Source organism: Gopherus flavomarginatus, chromosome 10, assembly GCF_025201925.1.
Source record: "Gopherus flavomarginatus isolate rGopFla2 chromosome 10, rGopFla2.mat.asm, whole genome shotgun sequence".
Classification (NCBI taxonomy): domain Eukaryota; kingdom Metazoa; phylum Chordata; order Testudines; family Testudinidae; genus Gopherus; species Gopherus flavomarginatus.
In genome coordinates, this window is record NC_066626.1 from 53,921,271 (window position 1) to 53,940,322 (window position 19,052).

Consider the following 19,052-nt stretch of genomic DNA (forward strand, 5'->3'; position numbering starts at 1 on the left):
TTCTCCAAAATATCTCTTTAAGGACCCTGTAATGGGGTGCCACTCACCTCCTGCAAGCACCCCCTGGTTTGACTGCATGTGCCTGCACTTCCTCTCTGCCTTGCAGTGAGTCTCCAGCAACCCAGCCCTCCAGCCGAGTCTCACACAGTCTGTATGAGAGCTAAAAATCAAATCCCTTCTGGGATACAAATCCAACCAGGCCTATCTCAAAGCCCTCAGTAATGTCTTTATCTGCAGCTCTATCCCTGGGCTCACTCCTCAATCAATCCAGCAGGGCCAATCGCAGCACCCTGGTCCAAACTGTCTGTCAGCCCCTTCAAGGCTCCCTCCAATTGTCCCTGCTCTTCAAGCAGTCCTGGCCCTGGTGTGGGGGGACATGTCCCCCAAGGCTCCCTCCGTGGAGATTCTTCACTTCTCTGGGCCTTTCTAGCCACAGCTCTTCAGCTGGGCCACTAAAAGAGTTCAGTTCCGCTTCTGGGCCGTATCAATGTCCAGGTCGCTTTCCACCAGCCTAGGGACCCTATAGATAGAAGTCGTCCGCCATGTCCCTCTAACTAAGCCACGTTGCTGCTACAGTTCCCTGGGCCACTTCCTCAGCTCACTTTTCACCCTTACCTCAGGGCCTTGTCCTGGCTGAGTCCCAGCAGCCAGCCTGAAACTCCTTCCTGTCCCATCCTCCCACTCCTGGTCTCTGCCAGGACTGCTCTGTCCGAGGTCCTGTGGCTCCCTAAGCCAATCAGGCACACCATCCACACTCCTTCAGCTCCAGCAAGGAACTCATCTCTGCTCTGCACTGCAGCTCCTTTTATATGGGCCTGCTGGGCCACTTCCTACAGCTCATCTCTGACTGGCTGCGTCCCATGCCACAACTCTAGGCCACTTGGAGGCGGCTGCCCTCTTCTGGGGCATGGTGTGGCGGGGCCTCAGGGCCTAGTCCATCCCGTCACAGACCCCAAAAGGGAGTGATGGGTGGTGGAATAGCTTGTCCTCTCACTGGTTGTCCACCAATTATGCCTAGTTTCTGACATACCAATTTCAGTTCACAGATTTCTGGTCTCATCATATTCTTGTTTATAAGGCAAAATCTTAACAATCCTTGAATTATATCAGTAGACCTTTTTGTTTGGGCTAATTTAGTCTCTTTTGCACGTTATCCCATCAACGTTGGTTATAGGTTATTGTAAGTTCATAAAATATTACTCTTTTTTGTTTTTACACAGTTGAGCTCACAGTCTGGGTAAATCTGTAGGCCCAATTATTGCAACAAACAAAGTACTTTGGACACTAAATAGCTTTTTTCAGTGTAGATAAAAATATTTAAAACCATCATAACTAAAGAGTGATTTCAATAGTATTTTGCTAGGATTAAAATATATTAAAAACAAAGAGTTAACAGTAGAACTGTAAAATACACCATTAAAGAGGTTTTTCCAACCAGGTGCTCTTAGTTTAGACTGAATTTCAAGGTGAATACACTCTGAAGCTCCATAGAGGAGAGGCTTAATACCCTTCTGGTATGGAAGCTATTTTGTGTGCAAGCACCCACCCTGCTGGCCAGATTACAAAATGCATTGCTTTATCTGCCATTTTTTGAAATTGTGAAATTTATGTGACTATAAGGTTGTAAAGTTCTCAGTCCAATAAAAAAAAGAAGAGTAACTTGCCATCAAGATTTTTATTTTTACTTATATAAATAAAAAATAAAAATCTTGATGGCAAGTTACTCCTTTTTACAGATTACTGTGGAAACATTTAAAATGTTTATCTAGAAAATGAATTTTAAATATATTTCCAAACTGAAAAAAAGTTTTAAACCAAACATGCAAATGAAGTTAACACTATTCTAACTAGCTTAATGTTCCATAGTAACAAGAAAACCAGTTTTACCATTCCTTCCCCCCTCTACCCCCTGGTTCTGTGTTTAAAAGCATAGATCAGGGGGTCCCCAATGTGGTGCCTGCGAAGGCATCTAAATGCGCCTGTGTCCTGGCTGCCGGCGACGCCTCTGGATGATGCCGCTTGCCACTGACAAGGGATGTCATCCAGAGGCATCGCAGCCGAATTTCGGTGGCATTTCGGCAGATGCTCAACCGCCGCCACAGTCTTCGTCTGGTGCCCGTCAGATGTAAAAGGTTGGGGACCACTGGCATAGATGTACATGTTTTGCTGCCTTCATTATGGAAAGTAAGCTACTAGTATATTTACCCTTTCAAAACAAATAAGTCAATATTCAAAAAGGTGAAAAACTACACTGAGAATTAAATAGAATTTCAAAACTGGAAACTTTATGACCCAATAGGAATATACAAAATATTGTCCAGGTATTCTATTATAGGGGCAGTTCATTTTATAAAGCATAAAAGATATACCATATTAACAAGGCAGTCTTAATCTGATATTTTAACATTAAAAATGATCAAACATTTGCCTAGCATCCCTTCTTCATACACAAAAAAAATTCTGTGTGAGTGATGTTTAGAATAGCAATTAAACAAATATCTTTGTATTCTTATGAAAATGTGTCTTAACATTTTTTCCCTCATTATTGGCAAAAGATTAAACAGCGAAGGAATTTTTATCTGACAACTTATTTCACTGAAAATTTTTGTAAGTCAATTCACACACAATTTTTTTTTTTTTTTTAGAATGCTGACACCCACCAATTCCAATACTTGTCAATTTCAAAAGATAAGTTAGAATTGGATACAGGTACTACACTTGTCACAAAGCTCCTCTGCTAATTTTTGTGGAGTTAGTCATATTTTCCTATTTTAAAATGAATTTTACATATTGCTGCATAACAGACCTAACTAATAAAAACTAGAGAAAAATTATTTTCTATAATTTCATTTGGATAAAACTCAGATTTCAGTAACCACAGACAAAAGTTTTCAGAAATAAGTGTGAATTTAAGTTCATTATCTCCATTTAAACAAAGTCAAAACTTAAACATTAAATATTCTCACTTGAAATACTGTATTTCCATATTTAAAATATAAATAAGTTTACCTGGTTGTTCACTATTCTTTTTCTGCATATTAGAGTTTCTCTCAAGAAAACTTTCTAATTAAACAATTTAAAGGAATTTTGAAGCTCTTGATTTGCAGCTGTGGCCTCAGCTTCTTGGTTTTAGACAGGATTTATGCACCAATATCATGAATGGAAGTCATTTTGTTGTCAGAGGATCAACAACAAAAACCAAGGGAGTACTCCGGCCTCAAACCAGGAAACTTGAAGAAAGGTTGGGTATCAATTTACAGGCTAGTTATATCATAGAATCATAGATTATTAAGGTTGGGAGGGACCTCAGGAGATCATCTAGTCCAACCCCCTGCTCAAAGCAGGGCCAATCCCCAGACAGATTTTTGCCCCTGATCCCTAAATGGCCCCCTCAAGGATTGAACTCACAATCCTGGGTTTAGCAGGCCAATGCTCAAACCACTGAGCTATCCCTCCCCCTAGATATGCAAGTCTCCTAAAATACTAAAAATTGTCTAATAACGTGTGGTTAGTTTGGTGGTCTGTTTAATAACCCTCCTTCATTACAGAAATCCTTAATTCTCCTCTTCCAGAGTACTTATCAACTTGCTTTATCATATCAGTGGAGACCGCTTCACTTGATGTAAAGAGGTATATTAAAAACAAAACAGACTTCAGCAGACTACTCCCCATATAGGTAGTCAAAACAGCTACAACTGGAGGTAACAGTACCCTCCTTTGACAGGCAAGACCAGCCTGTCCAATTTTTAAATTAAATTGGATGTATATTTTTTAAAATCTCTATTATTGGTACCCTAAGGACCCGAATGCTTAATCTATCATCTAGTATTCACTAAGGGCAAGTCTACACTACAAAATTAAGCCAACCGACATTATGCTGACATGAATCAATTTAACATGTCCACACTATGCTTCTTGTGTCATTGGTGCATGTCCTCACCAGAAGCGCTTGCACCGATTTAACTGCCAGTTCCTGTGTCTTCCAGATCAGTTAGGCACAATAAGAGAGCAACATGAAACTTGTACAGCCTCTGCTCATATTGTATCTATTGTGTCTTGTGACTAGTTAGGCTGCCAGTCCAGTCCTTGCAATTACATTTTTTTTTTTTTAAAAAGTACTTACTTGAATCGTGCAGGTGAAAGTGGAGTCGGAGGAAACATTCCTGGTTCAAAGGAATCAAAATAAGTCACCGTCCAAGAAAAGCTGCAGCATGAGAGCCCTGTCATCAAGGCTAGAACAAACAGACCCCAAAATCCTTTACAGAGGATAAAGAAAAGTTGCTGTAAGTACAACACTAAATTTCAGAAGATTTTCTACAGAACACAGCTTCGCATTATAGCACAAATGTTCTACATCCTTGAAACAAAATAGCACATTTATAGTTCTTTTTATCTTAACCAGATACCGTTTAGAGAGACAAGGTGGGTGAGGTAATATCTTTTATAGGACCAACCTCTGTTGCTGTGAGAGAGACAAGCTTTTGAGCTTACACAATGCTCTTCACCTGAAGAAGAGTCAAAGACTTGAAGGCCAGAAGGGACCATTATGATAGTCTATCTAGTCTGACCTCCTGCACAACGCAGGCCACAGAATCTCACCCACCCACTCTTGAAACAAACCCCTAACCTATGAGCTGCTGAAGTCCTCAAATCATGTTTTAAAGACTTCAAAGATGCAGAGAATCCTCCAGCAAGTGGCCCATGCCCCAGGCTGCTGAAGGAGGCAAAACAAAAAGAAAAAAAACCCCAGGGCCTCTGTCAATCTGCCCTGGAGGAAAATTCCTTCCTGACCCCAAATATGGCGATCGGCTAAACCCTGACCATGTGGGCAAGACTCACCAGCTGGATACCCAGAAAAGAATTATCTGTAGTAACTCGGATCCCACCCATCTAAAAGTCCATCACAGGCCATTGGGCATATTTACTGCTAATAGTCGAAGATCAATTCATTGCCAAAATTAGGCTATCCCATCATACCATCCCCTCCATAAACTTATCAAGCTTAGTCTTGAAGTCAGATGTCTTTTGCTTCCACTGCTCCCCTTGGAAGGCTGTTCCAGAACTTCACTCCTCTGATGGTTAGAAACCTTCATCTAATTTCAAGTCTAAACTTCCTGATGGCCAGTTTACATCCATTTGTTCTTATGGCCACATTGCTACTGAGCTTAAATAATTCCTCTCCCTCCCTAGTATTTATCGCTGATATATTTATTTATAGAGAGCAAGTATCTTCCTCTCCCTGCCTTCTTTTGGTTAGACTAAACAAGCTGAGCTCTTTGAGTGTCCTTTCATAACTCAGCTCATCCTAGTAGCCCTTCTCTGTACCTGTTCCAGTTTGAATTTATCCTTCTTAAACATGGGAGACCAGAAATGCACAAAGTATTCCAGATGAGGTCTCACCAGTGCCTTCTATAACGGTACTAACACCTCCTTATCTCTACTGGAAATACCTCGCCTGATGCATCCCAATACAGCATTCGCTTTTTTCACGGCCATATCACATTGGCGGCTCATAGTCATCCTGTGATCAACCAATACTCTGAGGTCCTTCTCCTCCTCTGTTACTTCCAGCTGATGAGTCCCCAGCTTATAACAAAAATTCTGGTTATTAATCCCTAAATGCATGACTTTGCACTTTTCACTATTACATTTCAGTTACTCCAGTTTACAAGGTCATCCAGATATTCCTGTAGGATATCCTGGTCCTTCTCTGTATTGGCAATACCTCCCAGCTTTGTGTCATCTGCAAACTTTATTAGCACACTCCCATTTTTTGTGCCAAGGTCAGTAATAAAAAGATTAAATAAGATAGGGATCAGTTTTGGGACCAGAGGGACTCCACTAGTAACCTCTCTCCAGCCTGACAGTCCACCTTTCAGTATGACCTGCTGTAGTCTCCCCTTTAACCAGTTCCTTATCCGCCTTTCAATTTTCATATTGATCCCCATCTTTTCCAATTTAACTAATAATTCCCCATCTGGAACCGTACAAATGCCTTACTGAAATCGAGGTAAATTAGATCCACTGTTTTCTTTGTATAAAAAAAATCTGTTACCTTCTCAAAGAAGATCAGGTTGGTTTGGCACCATCTACCTTTTCTGTGTAAGCTCAAAAGCATGTCTCTCACACCAAAAGAAGTTTGCCCAATAAAAGACATTGCCTCACTCACTTGTCTCTCCAATATCCTGGGACCAACATGGTTATAACACCTTTCCATATATCATTTGATTGTTATCTATATTTCTGTGTACCAATAAAAAAACCAAACTGAGCAGAAACCTTTGTAAAAGTGAAAGTTAAGCAATTAAAACTCAATCTAAAATTGCTCTATGTTTTTAGACTAGGTCCAGGCTTTAGACCCAAGGGGGAGCACTGATACTTTAGCTACAAGAAGAGCACTGGTTTCAGTCCCAGCGCTACCCCTCTAGTTAAAGTCCTGAGCCCCGACACCCTCCCTTGGCTGAAACCCTGAGCGGAACTGAGGGGAGCCCCAACTCCAGGCGCCACCCGCAGGGCTAAAGCTGGGAAATGGATCCAAGGGCCTGCAGCCCCAGCACTCCTCCTAGGTCTAAAGCCCTGCCCCACAGGAGCATCATGGCTCAAAAGTCTCAAACCCCACTCCCTGCCCAGAGCCCTGACCACTCCCGCACCTTGCGGCTGCGATCCCCACCCCTCCCCCAGTTGAAGCCTGTAACATCTTGTTCAGAGTTAAGGCACATTTCAGAGTTATGAATAACCTCTATTCCCGAGGTATCAGTAACTGAGGTTCTACTGTATGGCCATTCTTATGTTATGTTTAGGGCCCTACCAAATTCACAGACCATGAAATCTGGTCTTTTGTGTGCTTTTACTGTATACTACACAGATTTCACTGGGGACACCAGCATTTCTCAAGTTGGGGATCCCTGACCCAAAAGGAAGTTGCGGGGGGAAGGAAGGGAAGGGGGTTAAAGTTATTTTAGGGCACTGCCACCTTAATTCTGTGCTGCCTTCAGAGCCAGGTGGCGGGAGAATGGCTGCAGCTAACTGAGGGTCCAGGTCTGCAGGCAACAGCGCAGAAGTAAAGGTAGCAGTACCACAATACCCACCCTCAATAACTTTCAACTGCCCCCCCCCGGCAAATACTTTTTGGGTCAGCACCCCAACAATTACAACACAGTGAATTACAGGTTTAAATGGCTGAAGTCACGAAATTCAAAATTTTTGAAATCCTCTGACCATGAAATTGATCAAAATGGACCTTGAATTTGGTAGGGCCCTAGTTAGGTTCTTAAGAATAAAGGACAAAGTAAATGCATAGACTGTATATCATTTTCAGCTAGTTATGACATTAAATTCACAACTTCCTCTCTTTACACCACCAACATTTTTAAAGTAAGACAATATAACTTCCTCTGAGGAAAATATCTACCAAATGTGAAAGAACCAGTTGTGTGCTTGCAAAGAACAAAATAAAACAGGCAGCTTTTTCACAGTTAGATTTCAGCCATGGGGAATTAAAAATAAACAAAACAAAAAAACCCAACTCCCCCTCCACCTATGAGATAATGAATGTAAAATAATTTCTTCCATATTCCAATTTTTACAAATAATAAATGCAGAGAAGTATGTGCCTAACATAAAAGTTCCGTGTGAGCTCTACATGGATTGGGTTCTGGCTATACGAGGCACTCTCCATCGCCTGCTACTGGGGCAGTTATTGTCAGAAGTAGTAATCAAGTAGACATGCCCTAGCAATACATGAACTGAGTAACAAGCTCCCCCTTGTTTCTAAAGAACCTGCGTGTTTACTAAATAAGGCTGCTATTTAAGACAAGGTGTTTTTAGACTCCTTTGAACTGCAGAAGCACTGAAAGAACCATATGAATGCATACCTAGCAAGCCAGTTTCTATACCATCTTCATTCTTCTCTTTCTCAGAGCGCAAATCTACAGAGAGAGGAATCAGTTATGAAGCGTTTTCTAACAGCAATTTCAGAAAACACCAGCAGGTGCTCACAGTGCCGCATCTACCCAGCAAGGATATGGACATCACCGCTGGTTCTCCCAGTAGTTGTCCTTAAAGAGGGCTGCAGAGAGACAGCAGTTACTAATATCCAAAGCTACACAAAGCTCTCTCAGGCCCGCTCCCTGCACCACGGTAGCCGCAGCGCTAGGCTCGGACTGGCGGGACCTGGGTTTAATCCCCACCTCACCGAAACGACCCCCTCCGTGGCCGGGGGAAGACATCCCGACTGCAAGCAGGACCGATCCCACCGGCTCGCGGTCCCCTCACCTTTGAGCACGAGGCACGCGATGGCCAGGAGGAAAGCGAGGGCGGAGACGGCCAGGAGGCAGCACAGCATCGAGCAGGCCCGGGCCGGCCAACGTTTTCCCCCCGGCAGAGCCATCAACACGCCATTCCGCTTGTGGGGCAGCGGCGGCAACGGGGCCCCGCCCTGAGACACAGACACACCGCTCGCTGCCACCTCCTTCTCCTCCTCCTCCTGCAGCAGCTCGGCCTGCAGACTCCGAGCCAACACTCCGCCCCCCAACCAGGGCGTCCCGGGGGTCGCCCCCCGCCTGCTGAACCGGCCCAGCCGCCCGCTGTCGCCCACAGCCAGGGACATGGCGGAGCCTGGAACCCGCCGGCCGGGAGGCGCGAAAGACGGGCCACAGGCTCAGTCAACCCGAGGCGGGCTTGCCCACGTTGACTCCTACTCCTCTTGCGTCACCAGGCACCTACCAACCAGACTGCCCAGGGGGCGGCGAGGAGAGACTAGCAGGAACCGCTGACCCGGAACAGACTAGAAAAGACTGAACGCGGCATGTACCAACTCATGTCCACGAAGGGGAAGACAAGATAACGTCTGTAACGAGGCACCTACCAACTGGCCCCCGAGGGGTGGTTGAGGACGGCGCACGAGTATCATTGCTAGGAGAGTAAGGAAAGCGCACTTCTCGCCCCCCTCCTTAGGTGTCAGTAGTTCCTTCTAGCTTCCTTAGCCCCGCCTGCATCGCCCACGTGACCCCTTTCCCAGCGTTCCCTCCACTCGTCCCCCCCACCGCAGTTTCTTCCCCCTCGCGAGCTCCGGAGGCCAGCGCGAGCAATCCTCGCGCGTCCTCTCCCCCGGTGAGCGACGGCCCCCAGCGCGCTCGACCGCCCTTTCTTCCCCCTTCCTCCGGCCGTCCGCGTTCCCTCGTCTGGCGCGACCCCCCTCGCGCGCCCGATTCCGGCGCGACTCTTTTCTCCCCCGCTCCCCGCGGCGCTGGGCCTCTTTAGGCGCCCGATCCCGGCCAGGGTCCCCTGGTTCCTGCCTGCCGGTCGTCGCTAACGGTTTCGTATACGGCTTCCAGGGGAGACTCCGCGCGTCCATCCGTGTGCCGGGCTGGGCCGGGGCTCGCGATGTCGGGCGGGGACTCGGCGGCTGCTGCGGCCTCCCCTCAGCCGCTCCCCTTCTCCTTGCCGAAGCCCCCTCCCCTCATGCAGCTGACGCCGGGGGACGCCGTCCGCCCCGTTGCTTCCGCTGCGGACCAATCGCCGAAGAGTTCCCGGTTGGGAGGCCGCCCGGATTGGCCGGGTGGGAAGCCTGTCAGCCTCCTGGCCCCGCTGCTCCCGCCCCGCGGTGAGCCCGAGCCTCTGATGCCCTTTGGCCCCTCGTCGCGGCAGCAGCTTAGAGGGAGGCTTCTTGGCAGGTGTGGCGGGGGGAGCCTCCTGAACCCCTCGATGAGGCCGGGCGGAGTGGATAGAGCATCCCTCATGGTAAGTGAAGGGTTAAACGCTGCAGAGGGGAGGGTGGGGGGCCCTACCTGGCAGCGTGGAGGGTGGGGAGATGGCTCCCGGCTGCATCCTGGAGGGGGGCACCTCTGTGGGCGTGTAACACCATGGGAACAGCCCTACTCCCTTTCTTGGGAGCCTGGGCTAGAGCCTGAAGGGAACCCAGAGCAATAAGAGCCTGGTGGCATCCTCTCAGGCCTTTCTTAGAAGCCCCTTCAAGGGAGTTGTAGGGTCAGCCACAATAGGACTACTGCAGCCTGAGCCATGCTCATGGGGTCACTAATGCATCTCTAATGGTTCCTATTGGAGTTAGAGAGAGCGGTCCTTTGTCCCTTTGTAGGGCTGACTTCTTCTCCCACTAAGCTCCTCTTAGACTGTATGCTCTTTGAGGCAGAGACTCTAGCACTTTCTTTGTGAAAAATGCTACATGCCCTTCAGGGGCTATCTGAGACAGAGTTCTGAATGTAGTTTGCCTCCTTGCATTTCTGCCTTGGGGGCCCAGGATTAAGAGTTCATGGAGAATGTTTAAGCAGCAAAGAATCCTGTGGCACCTTATAGACTAACAGACGTTTTGGAGCATGAACTTTCGTGAGTGAATACCCACTTCATCAGATGCATGCATGCATCTGATGAAGTGGATATTCACCCACGAAAGCTCATGCTCCAAAATGTCTGTTAGTCTATAAGGTGCCACAGGATTCTTTGCTGCTTTTACAGATCCAGACTAACATGGCTACCTCTCTGATACTGGAGAATGTTTGTTACTCTAGTCAGCACTGCAAAGAGAGCTGGTCTATGTGAGATCCCTAGGAGAGCATGGCAAGTTCAGTGTTATCCCTAGGATGAGATGTTCTCCTCACAGTGAAACTGAGAGAACGGCTTGTAGATCTGGGGGCAACTGTTTGGTAGTTACACCTGGGAGAAAAAGGGGAGGAAAATGGCCTGAGATCAGAAAGGATAACTGTTCTTGCCTATCTAGGGGTGTGAGGGAACTGGGCAGACTTTCTCTCCACCCATTGATTATTTGTATAACATCTGGAGTTAAAGAAATGAGTAAGTTGCTGTGTCCACTGCAAGATCTAAACTTGCTCAGGAGTTTTAAAAGTACTTTGTGTTACTTCCTAAATGTGCAGTTTATCAATACCTGCTTTACTACTAACCTAAAATTTTCAAGTTAATCTCTCTCAATTTTATTATCCTGGTGGGACAATAATATTACATATAATACAGCACAATAAGTACGATAAGCAGAGAAAAGTACAATTATATTTTACAATACCAGTTGATGTTATATTGTTAGCTAAGCGAATGTTGGTATATTGAAATAGGGAGACTTTTGCAAGATAGTCACAGTGGTGTGATTTTTAACTTATCTAAATCATTTTTCAGTATTTTAAAACCTTTCATATTTCCATAAACCATAGCTTTCAACATTCAAAAAGTTCTGCAAGAATTCATTGAAATTCAAGTACAAAAATAATGGCAAAGCCATCTGCTTATTTTTTCAATTTAACCAGGGTCTTCGATATTATTGAAGGAAGGAATCACAATGGAGATATGTCTCTCTGTTTGTTTTATGTAACTAAAAAATTATTTAAAAAGTTACCTTTCACTGACAAAATACTGAAAATTACTATTTTAAATATCAGGTGTCACTTCTGCTTTAAAGCCAAAATAAGTATGGTGGATCAGTACAAGGTCAATCTTTTAAAATGTACGTCTGTGATAAGATGGAGAAAATGTAATCACTGACCATATTCTGATCTGTACAGATATGCCATTTCTGTGTCTATTGTACTTTCTTTTAAGATTTTGAGTTGATCAGTTGTTTACTTGTTACTTTGACATCTTTTGATGAACATGCTAGTAATTTGATGAATAAATCACTATGGAGGCAAGTGGCCTGTACAAAGTGAACTTCCATACTGTTTCACATTCTTGTAGATCACAATTCTGTCCTAACCTGGGTCTCCTAGTGCCAGTATTCTTTTCATATCGTATAAATCTTTCGCCTTTTACTAAAGATTACTTTGCTAAGTATAGATTCAGCAGTAGGTTACTTTTTCACTAATTTTTAGTGGCAATAATCTTCCTTTAGAACTATTGTTTATTGTAAAAAGAAAAGTGGTTTTGGCCATAAAAAATTTAATGTATGATATAGATTTTTGTAGAAAAGATATAGAGAGAATTTACTGGAGCTAATCTACAAGCAGCAGCATTGACATGACAGTAAACATAAAGGTAGAAAGGAAAAGATCTGTTTCTTTTTTCCTTGCCTGTATATATTTCCATTAAGCGTAGTCAGATGGAATGGCATGTGAAAATGTTTGCATCTGTAGGTGTATTGGGCCTTTGTGTTATATCTACGCATTGAGGGACTTTTCCAGGTTTTTACTCTGTATTCTACTGGAATTTGTAAGTAAATTCACTAACTTCATATAGATGAACGATTTCTGTCAATCTTAGGTATCTAGTCTTCTAGACTGTGGTCTGTTTTAGAGCTGTGTCATGAACGTTTAAGCATTTTGATGTAGTTAATTTTCTCTGTATTTTCCTTCATCAGAAGATAAGACAGATAAATGACCAAATTCCTTCTGTAATGGCATGTTTATCATGCACCTATTCTTTGTTATTCCATTTCTACAGTTTGTGCTTTTATGTTGATATCTTCATTTATTAACACTGTTTTTCAGATGGGGCACCCAGGCATGCCGCATTATCCACCTATGGGAATGCACCCAATGGGCCAGAGACCACCGAATATGCCACCAGTTCCACATGGAATGATGCCTCAGATGATGCCTCCAATGGGAGGACCACCAATGGGGCAGGTAAGGCAGCTTATCTGTGTTGTCCACACCCTATCCCCACCCCCCCAACAATGATCTGAGAATTCTAAAGACAGGTAAGTCTCCCAGAGTTGCTTGGAAATAATGTTAATAGTCATTAAAATGTAGTGTTTCTATAGCATCATCCATTGGTAATGCAGAAACTACATTTGTAACAGAAAGTAATGAAATTATCTTGTGATTTCAAAATTTAAAATGAAAAGATCTAGTACTTGAATTCATAACCTTTGTTATTGTTAGGTTAGACAGTATTCTGTTGGTCTTTCAGGACAAATAAGTTGCATCTAGCAGTGTGCAGTTCTAAAAACCAAAAATCCTGAAAACAAACAAAAACCTCCCCTTTAGCAAGAGACTGTAGTGTGATAATGTTGAAGCTTTGACTCTGTGCTAAGAAAGTCTTATAACCTGTAATTTTCTTCTATCCCTGGAGATGGAGGGAAGAAATGTAAAATTATTTGGTGCTGTTTTACACTTCTGTAACATACTGTTATTTTTGCCCTGTTGTCAACATGATGCATGTCTTGAAAAATAAACTCAGCCACTCAGTGGCAAGTATAAAATGTTGTTGGCAAATAAAGGTGCCTAAACTTTACATTTGTATAATTGTAAGGTTTCTATTTTTAACAATGAAAGGTCCTATCCCTTATTAAGTAAGTTCTGAATTTGAAATGAGGCAGTTCCTTTTCTGAATATGCAGAAGTCTCTAGTGTTGCTTCTGGTGATCCTGGCTTTCCTAAATAAAAGCACAGTCAAAATGAGAAGACCAAGGGGTGGGAAGGTGGGGGCACACCCTTCCTGCGACCATTGTGAGGAAGCTAAAGCAGATTCAAAATTACAAGACGCCTATTAGAAGGAAGCCAGTATGAAAGATGGAGCCTTCTGCGAAAGGTCCAGGGACAGCGCCATGATAGGAATTTCATCACCTCCCTTCCCAGAGTGTTGGGGCAACCCCTGAATCTTAAAGCCTGGAGGGTGGCTCCCCTGCCCTATTAGTAGATGTAGGCCTGAAGGGTGTCTGGTACGTTTTTCATGCTGCAATACATAGTATGACAGTCTGTTATATTGGATACATACCTGCTGCAAAGCGTAATGCAGTTTAAAAAGACAAAGGCAGATGGAGATGGGGTGATACAATGTGAAAACAAAGTGATTAGGTTGCTCATAGGCACATGTCTTACCAATTATGAGCATTTTTTTAAATAATAAACACACTAGTCAATCCCCTTGTCGTCTCTTACCCAAAATTTTTCAGACAGAGTCCCATTGCCCTTGTGTCCCCTTCATCCATCATCTTTCCCCTTCTGTCCATGTAATGAGCAGTTCCCACATAGTGTAATAAATGAAAAAAGTATGTAGATAACTTAGCAAGTTTCTGGCAGACACTGTGGAAGAAAAGGCTCTTGAGGGGATGGGGAAGGGAAAGTAAATGAGGGGAGGTTAGAGGTTTAATGACTATATGGCCAATAAGAATGGACCAGTAGGCTGGTATTCTGACTCTAAATCTACTAGACTGCAAAATGTCAGTCTATTGGCCCATCTCCTTGAATGCTAGGACCATTCCCCTAGCAAATACAGGTTCTTCTACTTATCTCTGAAGCATTCTGGGAGGGGACAGTCTAGAGGTTTGTAATCTTGATTCTCAGGTGCCTTGTTGGGGCAAGGCTGTTGCTATTCTTCGTGTCTTTGAGTGCCACTCTAGGACTGCTGCCCTACTTAATTCACAAGAAAATCTCCTGGGGCTGAAAATTATTGGGTCTTTTTTGCAACCTTAAATCTGCAAAGGCTATGGGCCTGAGAATAACTGCAGTATTATCTCAAAAACTACAGTTTTTCTAGCTACACAGAGAGGCTTCAGAGCAGTAAGGAATGCTTGAGATTCCTATAAGTACGTGTGCAAGGGCTTCTAGGAAACTTCACATGTTCGGATCCCACTTAGTTGGAAGTAGCAGTGGGGCAAGAGTGCTTTCTTCTCCTGCTTCTACAGGATGACGAGGAATAGGAGGGCCGCCTTCCAACTTTTCCTTTCTTCCTCACCCTCCCAAGAAAACCTTGTGGATTGAGGGTGGAGCAGTAGCCCTACCAAATATCCCTCTCTCCACACAAGATGCAAGATGAGGGGAGTGGTAATCTGATGCTCCCTGAAGATACAGGGGGATGGGGTCACTTGGCCAGCCTGCCAAAGTCTATAAAGGTAATGGGGGATGACTGAAACTTAAAGGGGTTGACTTCCCAAGGCCTCTTTGGGGACTGACTGACCAAAATTTCATCAGCTGAATATGATCAGATTAGCATAGCACTATTATTTGTGCTTTTTGCCACATTTATTTATGGCTTATCAGTTCCTAATAGTGAAAACGAGTGGAAAACTGCAAAATATGAAGGAAATCTTTTTTAAGAAAATTTTTAAACCACTTTATAGTGCATCAGTTGATCACTAACAAGTAACTTATCTATATAAATTTGCTGTGGTTACTGCCTCTTCAAAATAGTCTAAGCATATACTCCCAGACAAAAAAATATTTTATCAAAGTAAAAGGTATGGGTCTTTGTTTCATCAGACAGTACATAGATCTGGACTCAAATTTTAACTAATTGTAATAGCCAGTCCACATTACCATGTTCAAATTGTTTTAAGGGAAGTAGTGTGGTTTAAAAGTAGCTTACATGGTTTACATTCATGTTACATGTTTTTTTAGATGTTTATAACCGTTCAAGAACTGGCTGAGAACTCTTCGCTCTTGCTGCTTAACTCTTTAATATCAGTATTCATCTTGAAAGATCTTGGCAAACATTAATTCTTATAACGCTATTGTGAGGCAGTTACCTCAAGTATTACTCCTGCTAGCCGACAAAGGAAAGAAGGCATCAAAGTTAAGAGAGTTGTGCAAGATCACAGAGGGGACCAATCTTAGAGTCTGAATTAACATTTATGATACTTAACTGATTTTGTTGTTTGGCTCCCAAATTTTTTGAGAAATCTTTCCTTCTGTGTTCCCTGTTCTAGTTTAGGATTCCGATTACGACAGGGCACAGCATTATCAATAGATAACTCATCTTGTCATTTGTTGTTGATTCTCATGTAATCCAAATAGTGCTGTCTACAATAAATGTCTTAGCTTTCTTCTAATATTTCAGAACTAAGTTGAAATGTATTTTCATCTTCCCTTTAAATTCGGGGATCTGTTGGAGTGCATTTGTGGAAAATCTCGCTATTTCCTAACTTAACATTGTTGCTAGTTTTATGTAGACTTGTACAAACTTCTATTACACTTTCTTGTGTCCTGGGGGATTATTAAACTTATTTATCAAACAGAATAAGTAGGTAGAGACTGGTACACTATCATAAAAAGTTCATACTTGGCGCTATATATTTTCTCAAGTACACTCTACAATAACATTTTAATTGTAGATGCCTGGAATGATGCAGTCAATGATGCCTGGAATGATGATGTCTCATATGTCCCAAGCTCATATGCAGCCTACTGTACCGGTAATCTTTAAAGCCTGTCTTTTTCACTTTTTAAACTACCTTACCCTATGTGAACACTATTACCAGCATTTCATAAAGTCTAGTCAAGCTTTTGAACTTGTATAAAATGATGATAAAAATGTCCTCCTTTGTGTATAAAATTCTGTGAGGAAGAGATGAGTATTTGAATAAAGCTTCAGAAGACTCACACAAAAGCAGCCACTTGCACCTTAATGGAGGAGTGACCTGTATTTAATCTAATTACTTCCTTAACATGGAAAATATTCTCTCTCTACCCAGATTTCAATATTGCATGTAACTATTGATTTTTTTATAAGCTAAGCACTTTGTACATCTATTGTAACTTAAAAAAAAGAAGTGTTTAGTACTCATCATGATTTCCACATTAATAATACACAGCAAAATAGTGAAACAATTTTAATTCATTAAATCTTGTAAAAGATGTCAGTAACAGAAATATAATTGATTTCTTTCATATTAAGTTGATTATGGATTTCTAAGATGGATTACCCATTATAAACTTTGGAGGAATTTCAGAGATCTCTGGGGGAAAAAAAATTAAAAAGCACTGTGGTCAAAAGAGGAGAAAAAGAGAGATCTGGTATGCTAAAATTCAATCCAATTTTAAATAAATGAAAATATGAGTTCAGTAGCTTTTTGGAGCTCTGACAAATGCTTTCATACTACAAAATGATCAGGAATAGTAAAATATCAGTTAAGTACAACTTTCAAATTCTATAGTGTTTAAGGATATTTTTAAGGATATGTTATTTCAGAATCTAAACACTATAATATTCTCTGTTTTAATTAAGATAACTATTTCATTTTCATGCTATATGGTGGTAATTAGAATTTTTTTCTCAGGTGATTGACAGCTGGGCCTTGCTTACGTGCTTTGCCATATTTGGGATAGGAGGGAATTGTTCCCTAGGTCATTTTGGCAGGCCCGTGGGTGTTTTGCTTTTCTCTCAAGCAAGGGGTCACTTACTAGGGTTATCTGAGTATGTTGTACTAAATCAGTTTGCTGCAGTAGCAGGGGCTTAAGGGGGCATTGATTCACTCTGGTCTCTCCTGTTGTCTATCTATTGCCCACAATAGTTTAGTCTCCTGAGTGCCGTAATATTTTATCCTAATTCTGGTTGTTGGGCTTAGCAAGGGGGTGAATGGATGGTGTTTAGTGGCCTATGATACACAGGCAGTCAGACTAGATGATCTGGTGGTCCTGCCTGGCCTTAAACTGAGTCTCCAATATGATCTGCGTTGTAGTTGTCATGCTTTCCGTAAGCTACATAACTCTTTATGAAATCTGTTCTCTGTAGTGTGCCCTATCTAAATACAAAGCCTGATTCAAAGTTTACTGAAGCCTATGTGGTTCTTTTTGTTGACTTCAGTGCACTTGGAGTCTATGCTGTATGCAGGTATTTTTGCAAAACACCTGTATACATGTCTTTGTACAGTGTCTTACAACAACAATCATCATCATGAGGTACAATACAGCAAGAGCTTTTATTTCTATATAACTAATTGGTACCGATTGAGGCCATCACTTTTTGGGATTCTTTCAGGCACCTATATTCACTATTCAGAAGAAATGAGGTAGTGAAAGAAGTTTTACTCAGAAAAATAAAAAACAGCATCAAAGCAACATAGCATCACTTTAGATCAGATGCTGTTGGCAGTTTGATTGAATACAAAAATTACAGCTGGAAGTCTTTTTCCTGGTGCAGATAAATTGAACTTGAATGTAGTCCTTCTGAAATTTGGAGTCTGGAAATCAGTTGAGTACTCACTGTCTGTGTTGGGATATTCTTAGAGTGCTTACTTACCTGGGCAGCAAATTAAATAGAGCTTTAGATAGTGCCGTTTAATATATATACAGTTAATACAATTTTCAAAGGTGCCTAAGTTACATAGGGACTTTAGTCACATTGATAGTAAAAGGGACTTTCGCTTTATGTCACTTAGGTACTTTGAAATTTTTTCCTAGTTCATTAAGCAAGATCATTTACCCTCAGAGTAAGCATTTGGGTAACCTTGAACTTGATTGCACCAGTTTGGGTGGTTTTTATTGAATCTACCTTGCTAATCTGTATTATTTAGATGTTCAGTTACCTCTTGTGCAGACTGCCTGAAAAAAATCAAGTAACTGAAGGATTGGGTCCAATAAATGGTAAAGTTTTGTATCTGTTAAAGCTTTACATAAAAAGATAGAAGTCAAGAAATTCTTAAATCCTTTTAATCCTCTCCTTCCCCCTTTGTATTTGAGATTTGTACTAACTGTGTAAAAGAGTTCCAGTCAAGGCTAAATCCATTTTTCTCTTAGTACTAAGTTGACAAAAAAAGTGTGTGAGATAAATTTAAGTGATTTCACTAAGCATAGTGGTAATGTTGCAGTATGTCCTTGTTGACCTAAACCTGAAAAAGTTTATTCAGACATGTACCCAAGGCCCATCTTTTCTCAGTGGGTGAAAGCTGATCTATTGCTATTTGAATCAATGAAGGTTTAAAGTATTACACAGGTGGTGGTATCAGTCACAAACACACCCTCGTGTGTTATTTCAGCATTGGAATTAGCTGATCATCTTCACTGTATATTCTGGATGAGTAGTCTGTTTGCATGCTTAAGGACTGTTGTTAGTGAGGTTGGCAAGAGATTCATTAAAATGAATTGGTGAATGTATGGCTCTTTCAGAAAAGTAGCTTGTTATCCTAAATTACTTACGTATAGAGCTGGAATTCCCATGATTATTGTTGTATGGGAGGGAGGGGGAGATGGAGACCTACATTTAAGCTGATGAAACATTTTGCTGCTGGAGAAACTTGAACAAGTTGCTTCTTCAAATTGATCATTACACTATTTAGTAAAGTATTTAATATATTGTTATGTTTTAAAGTAACATGTTGGTTGTTTCTACAGCCAGGAGTAAACAGTATGGACACACAAGTAGGTATGTATA

At 42.1% G+C, this 19,052-nt stretch overlaps 2 protein-coding genes and 1 pseudogene across 11 annotated transcripts in view; 2 read left to right on the forward strand and 1 right to left on the reverse strand.

The window, feature by feature from the left end:
• ARL6IP6 (ADP ribosylation factor like GTPase 6 interacting protein 6) overlaps positions 1–8,715 on the reverse strand; it is a 253,595-nt gene extending 244,880 nt beyond the window's left edge. The window contains exons 1-3 of one of the 4 annotated variants that reach the window (XR_007776477.1): positions 8,275–8,713; positions 7,875–7,928; positions 4,124–4,256 (exon numbers count right to left, since the gene is read on the reverse strand). Coding sequence is in view for 3 of the 4 variants with exons in the window: in XM_050969354.1 (XP_050825311.1) it covers positions 4,124–4,256; positions 7,875–7,928; positions 8,275–8,608 (521 nt within the window). In the remaining variant the exon portion in view is untranslated. Of the gene's footprint in view, positions 1–4,123; positions 4,257–7,874; positions 7,929–8,274 lie in introns of all 4 variants that reach the window. The other 3 variants (XM_050969354.1, XM_050969356.1, XM_050969355.1) reach the window with 3 other exon arrangements.
• A 309-nt stretch (positions 8,716–9,024) lies between these two features.
• Positions 9,025–19,052, forward strand: part of PRPF40A (pre-mRNA processing factor 40 homolog A) — a 50,125-nt gene continuing 40,097 nt past the window's right edge. For 2 of the 7 annotated variants that reach the window (XM_050969211.1, XM_050969215.1), the window contains exons 1-4: positions 9,025–9,741; positions 12,450–12,587; positions 16,015–16,095; positions 19,013–19,043. In XM_050969211.1, coding sequence (XP_050825168.1) covers positions 9,385–9,741; positions 12,450–12,587; positions 16,015–16,095; positions 19,013–19,043 — 607 coding nt within the window. In that variant the 5' untranslated portion in view covers positions 9,025–9,384. Of the gene's footprint in view, positions 9,742–12,449; positions 12,588–14,589; positions 14,797–16,014; positions 16,096–19,012; positions 19,044–19,052 lie in introns of those variants that run through there. The other 5 variants (XM_050969209.1, XM_050969208.1, XM_050969214.1 and 2 more) reach the window with 4 other exon arrangements.
• On the forward strand, positions 11,731–11,856 carry LOC127030551 (uncharacterized; annotated as a pseudogene).